This window comes from Sitodiplosis mosellana, unplaced genomic scaffold (assembly GCF_009176505.1).
Source record: "Sitodiplosis mosellana isolate CC-2019 unplaced genomic scaffold, AAFC_SMos_1.0 Smas_scaffold_6226, whole genome shotgun sequence".
NCBI lineage: Eukaryota > Metazoa > Arthropoda > Insecta > Diptera > Cecidomyiidae > Sitodiplosis > Sitodiplosis mosellana.
In genome coordinates, this window is record NW_022601467.1 from 9,211,987 (window position 1) to 9,224,420 (window position 12,434).

At 36.4% G+C, this 12,434-nt stretch overlaps 1 protein-coding gene across 11 annotated transcripts in view; it reads left to right on the plus strand.

Moving 5' to 3' along the window:
• LOC129578940 (hepatic leukemia factor) overlaps nt 1-12,434 on the plus strand; it is a 59,781-nt gene that overhangs the window by 20,050 nt on the left and 27,297 nt on the right. For 5 of the 11 annotated variants that reach the window (XM_055468299.1, XM_055468302.1, XM_055468304.1 and 2 more), the window contains exon 1: nt 762-10,033. The exons of 5 other annotated variants lie outside the window; for them this stretch is intronic. In XM_055468299.1, coding sequence (XP_055324274.1) covers nt 9,589-10,033 — 445 coding nt within the window. In that variant the 5' untranslated portion in view covers nt 762-9,588. Of the gene's footprint in view, nt 1-761; nt 10,034-10,885 lie in introns of those variants that run through there. One more of the 11 variants, XM_055468305.1, reaches the window with a different exon arrangement.

Consider the following 12,434-nt stretch of genomic DNA (forward strand, 5'->3'; position numbering starts at 1 on the left):
AGTGGAATTTTTCATGAAGCTAGTGCTGCTGCTGCGTTTGCTGCTGCTTTCGCCAAAAGCATAACATCAAATAAATGAGTTTCACGAGAAACTTAACGAGAAACCTAAATCGTTTGAACATAATTATGATTGTTTTGCTTGAGCACGCGGACGGAAGTTGTCCTCCGACGCGAAAATGCCAACCTTCTCTGTATAGAATTCAATGATGATAATTCACAACATGACTCGATCTCTCTCGCGTGTCATTTTAAAAGTGCTCAGAACTCACAGATTGCCAAGTGGCTGGGCAAGCATAGCAATCAACAATTACATCAAGACTCGAAGAGCAAAAAAAAAAAACTGACCGAAGCCAAGTGTTTAAAGAGAAATGCGTTTTTACGGTCTCTCAAATTTGTTTATCGTCTTTGAAGCTCTCTTAGAACTGTCCAACGTTCATATTTCATATTTTCAGCGCTCTTTTGTTATTACTGCTCATTTTTTGTTGTGATTTTGTTTTTGTTTTTTTTATTGTCGCCGTTTTACATTTATTTTTCTCTTATTTCGTTCGATTTTTTTTTATCAAATATGAACTACTCATAAGCAGTTATGGCATATTCGTTTGCCAGAAAGTGTCGAGCAAGTGTGAGATATTTAGTCTACGTAATGAAGAAAAAAGAACTGATAAATGGCATACACTCAGCAAAAGGCGAGTATTGTTTGTGCTCGAAATCGTCAATTCCTTTTGTTCCGCAAGGAAAAAATGAATTTTGGTGTCTCTTACATTTTTCAAGTTTGTTTAGTCACTTGATCCACTTTTGACACACGGCTTTTTTTTATGTTAATTTATGACTTCAGTCTACATTCGATGCGTACATCGGTCGTAGCCACGTTTTCATCATCATTTTGTCAGCGTATTTATCTTATCAGCCAATTGTACCACCTTAAGTCGTATCGCATTAAAATACAACTTTCTGTACGCGAATGAAAAGGGGCCCAAATGTGCGTCTTAATTGTCAAGAAAGCAGGAAAAACAAAATTCAACAAATATCAAGTGCGTTTGCATTGTTACGATCTACTCGCTCGTGCGCAAGAGAGTGTTCTTGTTTAGCACATGGTCGATAGCTGCGTCCAACTGTGGCGCACGAAACTAATAATTTTGGATTTAATTGCTCAATCGTTTTGGTTGATTGAAACTTGTTCATAAATCCAAATACGAATGACCCAATGACACGGAAGGACGGAATGAAAATGAGCAAATTAACAGTCTGGATTGTCTCCAGATGTATCCGAAGTAAACACAATGCACAATTATTGTAGCGAACGTTAGAGCGCCATGCCATATGTTCAACAATAGACATTACTACTTTTTCGCAAAGAAAGATTGTTAGGAAAAGTATTGGTTTTATCCGCAAATAATGACGATCCCGCTGATAAAACGCGTAAAATTCCGGAATATTATATGTTTGTATTGAAAAAACTCATAGAGCCATATCAAGGCCATTTGTTTTAAAGAAATAATTTTTTGTAAATTTTTTGGGCATTTCAAGGCACAGTACGAAATCTCTTCTGATGCAGAGATTTGTAATTTCTCTCGGTGAGTCATATGCAATTTTAATGTTAATTTCCTTTCTGCTTTCATCTGATCAACACGATGTCGATAACATGTTAAAGAATGCGGCTATTCTTGGCTATATTATCGACTCGCGATATTCTACATAATTTCGTTCTTCTTGGGACAATCTACCAATTTTGTGGTTATTTTGAATAAAAAATAACTGTTCTTAAAAAAAGATATTATGAACAGAGGAGCAGTAGAAGAATATTTTCGGAAATATTATGAAAGCGATTCTTTACATATGAAAATTGTGTTAGAACACTACACTTGTACAACGTGTTGCGGAAAAGTGTCCATCGTGTATGTAATTCGTTGTATCTAAAGATTGGCAAAAATAGTCGATTTCTTGCAAAAGCGACCAGTAATTTCCGCATAAATCTTGATATCATATACTTGACCACAGTCACAGCCACTCAGTCTATCTGCACATGATGAAGGCATGAGACACTAGAAAAAGAATAATAGAAAATTGACAACGGATGCTCTCAATTGAGAATGATATTTGAGAATAAGTAATACATTTTGCTGCATACTCTTGATGCCTAGGCATATTTGCTGTAAGGCCGGTGCGCCGCCAACAGATACACTGATACTGATACTGATACATAATTAGTCGCGATTCGTCTCGGTAATGAAGCGGATACAATCCATCGCAATGATAACATTTAATGTGAAATATGAATTAATTAAATCTTTTTGTCTTCAAATGAATTGAAGCAAATAAATGGAAAAAAAACGAAACGTGTGGCTCAGGTAGTCTTGTATCTCTTCCGGCATAAGCAAACACAGCTCGTAAAAGTCAACGCAGAATCAATTTGGAGAGAGAGAGAGAGGAAGATAATACAAACGCATACGAAACGAATACACCATTCGAAAATGACAAACGAATTCATTAACAGCGCAAGAGATGGAAAATAATCTAGGTGTCATTAAATTATCACTCACACGCGTACTACATTTGATACGATGGTGCTGTCTGACTCTGGCCGCCACCGCATCTCAGCTCGCCGAGAATGTGTGCTTGTGTCAACGAAATCAATTTATTTCGAAAAGCCAAAAGCATTTAATTTAAACAAATTAGAGCAAATTACAGAAATAAATAAGCTTTAATCATTTCTGATTTCACACATCATAACCAACGAACCGATCAAAACATTTCACGCAGCTGAATGCTCGCGGCCACAACGAAAAAAAAGTCCCTGGACAAACCCGACACAATACCAAACTATTCGAATAATTTAGCGGAATATTATTATCATTTGTTGTTTTCTTTCTGCGACGCAAATTTTTTGGCAGCAATGATGCCAATGGTGGTCATGAAATACCATAAATTATCGACGTGAAAATGGAAAAATGATCTTAGCCATCTTAGCTATTTTATTTATCACATCAAACCGTATGCTATGCGATTGAAAAACAAAACATTAAACACCAGAAGATACATCACATAAATCAGATATTTTTAGTTGAACATGGCATTTTTTGCTGTTGTTGTTCGTGAGTGTGTGTATATGCGACATTTTGGTTGAAAAACACTAATAAATTAATTAGAGGGATTAGAACGATGCTCTGGCAGATTAAAATCCACTTTTTGATGCCACCATTTGCTCTCTGTCCGGCGCTTTGCATCCTTGCCTGGTTCATTTTCCACTCTGATTTTTATAACCGTTTGATGATACGCTTCACATAACTTTCGGACGCATTTTCCGTGATTTTTAGCTTGTCACAGAGCGAAGGAGACAGCCAGAGAGAGTGAGAGAGAAAGAGAGAGTGAGAGCAGGCTCGACACAAAAGAGAGAAAGAGTGAGTTCAGGCTAGAATTTTCCCAACCACTCTGAATTGAACACATATGATTTGAATAAGATAAATGACAGCCGTATTGTGTGCCGCTCAGAAAAATCGCTTTCGCTTTCTTTTTATTGTACCGACGAATTTTCATCCAATAAAACATAATAAATGTCATTCGAAGGTTGCCGTAGGTGTCGGCTGCTACGCTCGATATGAAATATTCAAGTGGTTTCGTTTTTTGATATGTTCATCATTGAATTTACGACTCACTCAGTGGAAAATACTTTCGAAAGATGCGATCGAATATTGGATCTGTCTAGGGATGTGTACAGATACGGAAGTCGTGAGTGACACGCTGAATCGAGTCGAAGTTGAGTGGTTTATGTTTAACATTTTTTATAATCATAGTAAATAGATGTGTATAGTTTTTTTTCCTTCTAATTCTCTGTCCTTCCCTTTTTCACTATTCACTCAAGCGGCACATATTTTCCGTAATACGAGAAGACACTCGAGCATTCTCGAGAGTTAAAAAGAAAACAGTCAGCTGTAACAAACCGAAATATAGAAGCAACAGCAAAAACAAAACATAAACAAATCCAAGCGCGACACATTTCGTCATTGTCAGTTATCTTTATGTTTAACTCTGTGCAAAAACAGAAAAAAGGCGAAACAGACGACGACGGAGGTGACAACAGCAAAGGAGAAGAAACGGCACACCGATTTGAGGCAATTGAATTTTGTGAGAGGAAGTGTTTCGTTGCTAAATGCCCTTGTGCAATAATACTTTCGATGATATGTTTCTGAATGTATGCGCGATTTCGCAGCCCTTCACTTCGTTTTTGATAATGAGTGGTGTTGACGCCGCTGCTGTTGATGTCATGCATATTTAGCTGACACACATTTTGTGAAATGATGAGATAGTAGTACACAGTCGAACCGCGTGTATGTGATACGCAAAGCGTTTTCTATCTAATCGCATGACCACAGCACAAAATCAAGCACTGATACAATGCTTTTATCAATTCGCAACACTCAAATGACATTTCACTCGGTGACTCTTTGTTGTTGTTGTCTATTTCTTTCGCCATACCAAACAGTTCTATTCTCAACCTTGATCATTTGACATCATGGGTCTTGTTTGCTTTTCGCCTTTTTTACGATTTGGTTTTGTTGTTGCTGCTTTTTTACTCTTTCTTTTTTCATATTCGCGGCTAGTTGTGTGTCAATTTTTGTTTCCTCAACGAGATAGGATTTTTATTGGAAACGTAAACAAAGTCACGCCGAATGCGAAAAACTGGAGAATTGAGAAATTCGATGGATGGTGCAGCAGTGGCGTGCGAGAGTTGTTCCACATTCGTTTCGTTTTTCATTTTTTTTCTATGTTGATGGAATTCACACGCATGAAATGAGATTGATTAGCCCAACAATTATCACACTTCATTGTCACGAGCAAGATCATTTCGCATGTGAATGGAAGAAAGAGATCAACGAAGAAAAAAAAATTCATATATGAATTCAGCCGAAAAAAACTGGCCGCATGCTGAAAATGTGTAGTACCGGTTGGATGATCGTTGAACAGGTTATGTTGTGATCTTGTTTTGCATGTTTGCGTGCTGCTACAGTTAAGTTGAGAAGTGCGCGGCACGAGCCTTTTGATCAATTAACTTTATCAATTTTGGCGTTTTAAATGTTTGGCTTGCTCGCATTTAAAAAATTTCCATTTGCCTCGATGGGGCCCGAAGCACTTCCATTGCTACCAATGTAAATTGTAAATGACGATCTAAGGACGATTAAACATTCACAATTTACTCGGTGTGCGTGTGTGTATATAATTTAAATTTGGTATCGTCAATTCGTAAGCAACAGGCTTATATCGTGTACACAGATCAGCCGACCAGCCACCGACTAATAAATTGTCTGACAAATAGTGTGAAATTTTTCATCAAAATATTTTCATTCTGATTCACTTGATTTAGTTTGCAATGCAGTCAAAATATGATGTCTGACTGCATTTTCATGAGCGTCATATTCTCATCGTTTCGATCGAACGAAACGAACAAGAAAAAACAATCCAACAAATTAGATTCTTATAATATCTTGTATGCCGTATACATTCCTTGTCCTCTTCTTCTTCTTCTTCTTCATTCCTCTGAAATAATAACATCATGTGAGTGTAAAATTTATGAGGAAAACATTCACAATGAATGTGCCAAATTAGATAAATCAGCTGCGGCTGGTCGAATTGGTTTGTTGTTGTGAATATTCGAACAGCACATCCCATTTTCATATTCGGTTTTACTTTTTTTTGTTCTCTTCGTTCGACGTCAATTCTTCGCTCTCAGTTATTCGTCACAACGCATTCGAATGCGAATTTTTCAGTTAATTAAATTAGAAAATGATGTTAAAATGAATGTATTTGTCTTAATTAAGTGATTTTAAGGAATGAACGCAAGTGAAAAAAAAAGAACGCGCACACACTTACACACAATCAAACATTGATCGTGTTGGCGAAAAACGAATATTTCAAGTGTGTTCTATAATTTTTCATAGCCACTTCTCGTGTGTGATTGCTCGTGATTTCTCTTCTTTCTTTGGTTTCGAGCCACTGAATTTTTTTTTTTAATTTTCATTTTGTTTTTGTTTGTTGTTTGCTCTCGCCAAAATGACGTCACACAAAACGAGGATGCTTTTGTTAGATTTATTATTTTTTCGCTATTTTTTGTTGTGTGTGCATGTGAGTGTGAAAAAGTGGTTTTTCGTGTTTTTAAACCGCTTGGCTCTGACATTCAAATGAAAATTGGTTGGAGCCATTACATGTCAACCAATACATGTGTGCTTGCCTCAAATGTTAATGCTGAAGCAGTCAGTAAAGAGTGTAAAGCATAAATAAATGACCATGACGCGGTTAGGTGGGGGAAGGGGAGAAGTGTATATATACCATATGCTTTTATGTTCAAAGTTTCAATTGAACTTTATGCATTAAGCGCCTATATTTAGGCGTGTTTTTTTCTCTCTCTATATATTCGATTTTTATGGATCCCCTAAATTGCGATGAACGAAAAAAGACACTATTTCGCACAAATCGCATTTGTGATGTTATTTTTTTATTCAATGAATATTGTCTGCGGGATTACAATTTTGGTTATAATTCCAAATATTATCATTTTCAATGTGCCAAAGCAATAAACAAAATGGAAAACTACTGAAGATTTATATGCTGCATTTGAATAATACTTAAAAAGCAGCACATGCAAACCAAAACGGATAATAAGTAAATGTGTTCATGGAAATTTCTTATTGCCCATTCACAAAGAGTGAGAGAGAGAGAGAGAGGACAGAGAAGCACGAGTTGATCTAGTAAATTGCGACGTGAAGTGAAGTGAAGAGAAACGACACGAGCGTATAGCAACTGTATAGATTTTGTTTGTGGTGATTCGTCAGTTTCGTTTGTAGTACGCATGCTTCGTAAAATTGTCCGTCTCTTTCTTTAGCCATGTTTAAACCGTATCCAGATCATCTAATACTCACACGAGAAGCGTGTGTGCCTCAATGGAAAAAATGCAGCACGTGGCCGTAAAACGTGATAGATTCAGAAGGAACAGAAATTTGTTGCAATTGTTAATCAAATGTGTTTGGATTGTACTTTGGTCGTTATGTGCGGGGCAAAATATTGGAACCGGGTTCTGGATACGTTTTATGCGGTTCAAATACACATTTTGATCTGCGCTCACACACTACATATTATCAATATTGATTTTTGTCAACTAAATCCGATGCTGGATTGTGTCGTTGCTGTTTTTTTAAAAGTGGTTTCGATGCAAAAGAATCGTGGCTCGTGTCCAGTATGTGTGTCTTCTTTTAATTTCAGTCATAGTATGTCTGTGGGTATAAAAATCATCTGCTCTTATTTAACGTCAGAAGATTCGAAATTCAATCGATTCAACAAGAAGACCACATCTCGCGAAAGAGATGTCCAGAACTGGCTCTTGTGTTAAAATAAAACCTTGCAAACGGCGTTCATGATAAGAAACGCTGTAGAAGTGCGTCACTATGATTTGTGATGCATTGAATAAAACTGAATGTGTTATGGTCCAGAACATGTGATTAGTTGAAATCGGTGATGGAACTGGTGACTTTAATTAAACATTGTTCGTCAGTGGGATAATTATAGTGAATATTTACTGATAAGAATGGTAAAAAAAAGGGTCAACTCACATGAAAACTGTAACACGAGTCCGAGTTAATTGGCAATTTTACGAAAATAAACTAGAACTTTTTGTATGGCTTTTCACCACCTTCAGATGTTATCCCATCATCGTGATGATTTTATTCAAATCAAAAGCAATGAGCATCTCACAAAAGACCATAGAAATAATCACGTTCATCAGTTTCATGCGACTGAAGACAATGAAAACGTTTTATTTCCTGAACTAAAATAATATCCACTTTCATCGGTGAATGGTAACTGGCACGCATATTTTCGAGATGCTTTTGCTTTGCTGTGCCATGTCACCATTTGCTTTGATTGAAATTCGATTGTTTTTGTGTTTTCATCGTGTTTTGTTGTTCACTGTTTCAACTGGTTCCAGTTCTAACTTTGATCCGATCACGAAGCTGAACACCGTATCTATCAATATCCCGTTCTTGTTCTTGCAATGCGACATTTCTCCCTTTTTCGTTTTCTCTCTCTCTCTCTCTCTCTCGATCCACATCGAGGTGGATATAATTATAAATAAATAATGGTGCAACACATGAATTTCCACGTGAGGCCCAACACAATTAAATCTATATTCAGCTTCGTTTGTTATGCGTGAAATAGCGGAAAAGTCAATTGGAGCTTCCACAACAATATCACAAGCGCAATCCTCGTGACTTAAACTCCACCCCCCAATGCGAATGTATTAATGGCATATATTTGTACCGATGTCAACAACGTTTCGTATCGAGCTTTATGAAGCCAAGGTAGAAGTAGAAAAAGATGGAAAAAAAATTGAATTATGTGAATGTGCTTGCTTTCTTCGCTGCCACACATATTGTTTTATGAAAACGTACTGAGAACACGGGAGCGTGCTTCGAACAACGACAACGACAAAGTCAACAACAACAATAAAACCGAATGAGAGCAACGATTCGCACAAGCGAAAGAAAAGTACAACAAATCCGAAATGGAAAAGAAAAAAAAGTCGGCTCAAGCCCAACGACACCGACATTAGATTAGATCCAATAAGCAACAGTTTATCATCCACATTTTAACGTGCCATAACACGGAGCGTGCATTTCTGTCAGCACTTTACCGTTTAAAATCGCCCAAGACAGACGTTGTTTGTTGCAAACGTACACTTCTTGATTGAGCTTCTATGCAAATATATCAATCGCGCCAACGATTTCATTTTCGGCAAACGATTCTATCCAACCGTCAAAAGAATGTATAGAACAGAATAGTTGCAAATTAGTTTTCATAATTTGAATATTTTAATATTTTAAAAAAAAGGAAGAAAAAAAGCAGTTTCCGGTCGATTTCATAATAATTTGTGATCGTTCGCTACATTTTTTGTGTGTGTATGTGTGGTAATTTCGGTAGTGTTCCAACCGATCTTTGGCCACACAGTACGAAGTATTTTTTTTCGATTAAAATAAAATTGATCTTTATGTCACTATAATAAACGAGTGCGTGTTTGATCGGTCAGAAAAAAAGCGTCGTGAATATCACAAAGTCAAAACAACAACGTGAGAAATTCAATATTTTTTTTTCGAATTCGGAAAAAGTGTTTATCAAAAGAAAGTTTAAAAAATGCCAAAAAGTGCGCTTACAGTTTTTAAATCGATGCTTTTGAACAAAACCATTTACACGATAACATTTTCAAAGCGTTCGCCTACAAACGCTACGCTAAGCAGTTTAGTTATTGTGAATCGATAAATGAATCACATATTCAATCGCCAGCTGAAAAATCGTTTTTAATTGCCGAAACATTGGGGAATCGCAAATTCGCAACGGAAATTGTTCGAATCGCTTTCAGAACGAGTAGAAGAAGAAGAACAGTCGAAGAGGAGGTAGAAAGAGAGCAACAGAGAAAAAAACACAACTGAAAACAAAAACACTTGATTTTTCTTTGAAATAAAAAAAAAACCGAAAAGAAAATCCGTTTGTGTCAAATAACACACGATATTAAACGAAAACTACAGCAATTCAGTTTTTGTTGGACCAAATGCGAAAAATGATGTTAGACGGGAAAATTAGTGATTATTCCATGTATAATAACAATGGGAGTAATTGGAATTCAGCGGCAAGCTGCCAATATCCCACGAACAGCAGCAGCAGCAGCAGCAGTAATGGTTTCAACGATTCAAATAATTGTCAAAAAAATCAATCGGCCACCAACGATTGCAATGTAAATCATTATTGTCAGAATCCAAAATTTAATCATTTGGCAAACCATTGGAACGGAAGTGTGGCCGCAATGCATCATCAGCAAGCACAACCCGAATCCGCCAATTACTTTCGAAATCAATGGCATTTCAGCAACAATGCAGCTACAAATTCCTATCATGTGAATGATACAACCATCCCAAATATTCCAGCAACACAATTATCACAAAACCAACATTGTCTACTCATTCCACACACCCATTTCCATCACCCGTCATCAGCGGGTAAGTTAACTTGTGTTCCTTCGATTTAGGCAAGCTTGTTTCGTCACAGACAGAAAAAAAAATCAAGACAAAACGCAGAAATTATCTCGATTGGATCGCAAGACTACACAACCTGGACTTAATTTTAATTTTCATTGCTAAACACATTTATGTTGGGAATTCCTTTGGGCGCGCAAAGCCATTTTAATCAATTGTGCGGGTAAGATCTACGAAAATGTGCGCTAAACTGTTTCGACTTAATTATGGGTAACACAGATTTAAGGATAAGTTGTTAAAAAAATTCCATTTTTTTAACATATTTTTTCCCCCAAAAAAATAATTTAGAAAAAGAACACCGTTCATTTGTAAAAACAAAATCATAAGCAAAAAAAAAAACGAATTCTTTACAGAATGTTTGAATGTTTCAAAATTGTCATAAAATTTTTACAGCTTACTTTTTATCACACATAACCAAATGAACCTGTTGAACTTGCACCGAAATTGATGAACAGTCAGAGTTTTATGTGTGTGTCGTTTGTCTGAATTGTTGTGTTAGAAAAAAACGGAGAGTGATCGTGTGTGTAACACATTTGTGAATTTGAAAAATTGTGATGATACAAATTCAAGCTGAAAATCCAAATAAAGTGAATGTGTCCACATATTAGAGTTTGATCACCGCTTCTGCGGCCGTAATTTGCTTTGATTCGGTATGGGCATTTTTACACTTTGCTAACGTTTATTTAAATCTCAATTCATGAATAAATGAATCATAAAAATCGACAATTTCGTTTTGAATAGAGAAAAACCGCGAGCATTCAATTTCAAGCTTTCTCGATTGTGTTTCAATTTGTTGTCAATTTTCGGGCGATTCGGTTCAAATCCAGTGACATAATTGGTTAAATGAACTTAACAATGCAACAAATTAAGATAAAACGTTAAGAACGAACGAACTAATACAATCAAAATTCAGATTATCCGAGGCATATGATTTCAACCGAAATATATTTTAAAATGAGTTGAAAAACAAAACAAAACCGCCGACAAAAAAACAATTTTTTTTATTTTTTTCAAGCATGAATATTCTTGACAACAAAGAGGAAGAAGAAAAAAAAAGAAATAAGCGCACGTATGGCAAAATTTCCAATCACATAGCCGCGGCTAACTCATCAGAAACGGCGGCTTGAATTTTGGATTTTTGGCCAGAAATATATGCAACGTTACATAATTTGGTATCTTTTTCCACGCTTTTACTTTCTTTTCATTTCCAGTTAATTTATTTCGCTTTATTGTTACTTTTACTTTATTTCTGTCTATTTTACGGCATACATATTTTTCACTCTCACTCTCTTGAGACGCTTTTGATTGCTTCTATGGTTCGTCTTAATGGACGATTTTATTTTTTCTTATTTCACGGAATAATTGTCGTTTTCAACTGTTGACTTAAAAACCGCTTCGAAAATCCGCCATTTTTGGCATTGTTCAAATTTCCAGAACTACCTCAATATGAATGTTCGTGTACATGTAACCTCTCAACACGACACATTGTCAACCAAACGAATTACTTATTACTTCTCCTTCATTAAGCTCTTCCCCAAAACCGAAAGAAAAACCAGCGCACACACACACTACATTTCGATCGTACACAGCGATAGTTTATCTGTTCGATAGCTGCTGCGTGCTGTTTTGTACGGGGCAGAAAGTTGATTTCCATTTTTATCGTTCATTCAAATGAGAGGAAAAGGCAATTTGAATGGTTTTAATCAAAATTTTAGATCCGGTCCATAAAAATAGCAAGAAAAAAATCGCACACACACACTACTCAATGTTAAGCTTTCGTTGAATGAAAAAAAAAACATACAACAACAACGAAACGTGTGCACATGTGTTTGTGTGTAGGCTTATTAATTTGACTCCCTACGGCACCTGTACATACTGTTTACTTTTTGCCATGCGACATGATCGTGCGCGCGACACACAACAATCCGTTCGATCGATAGAATTTGATGTTTTTACCTTGAAATCTGATTTGTATGGGTCGCGCAATGATAACACTCATTTTAAATGGGTCAGAATGCGCGCGCGACACACAACAAAAGCAGACAACGAAAATTCATTCTATGAACAATGCACCCGCTGCGTATTGTTAAGTTCATTTATGTTATTGCGCCTCATTTTAGGTGTGTTGTTGTCAACTGTCGTCGATTGGCAACGGAAGAAAAGCCATTCGAAACAAACAAACAAAAAACGGAACATTAAAGCTTTTGTCTAATTGGATTCATGGCGTTAATATTGGACAATTGCAGAGCAGAGATTAGTTGAAAAGTGCAGTTGGCTCTTATTTATCCGTAAGCACACACACACACACACACACACACAGAGAGAGAGAGAGAGAGAGAGAGAGAGAGAGAGAGAGAGAGAGAGA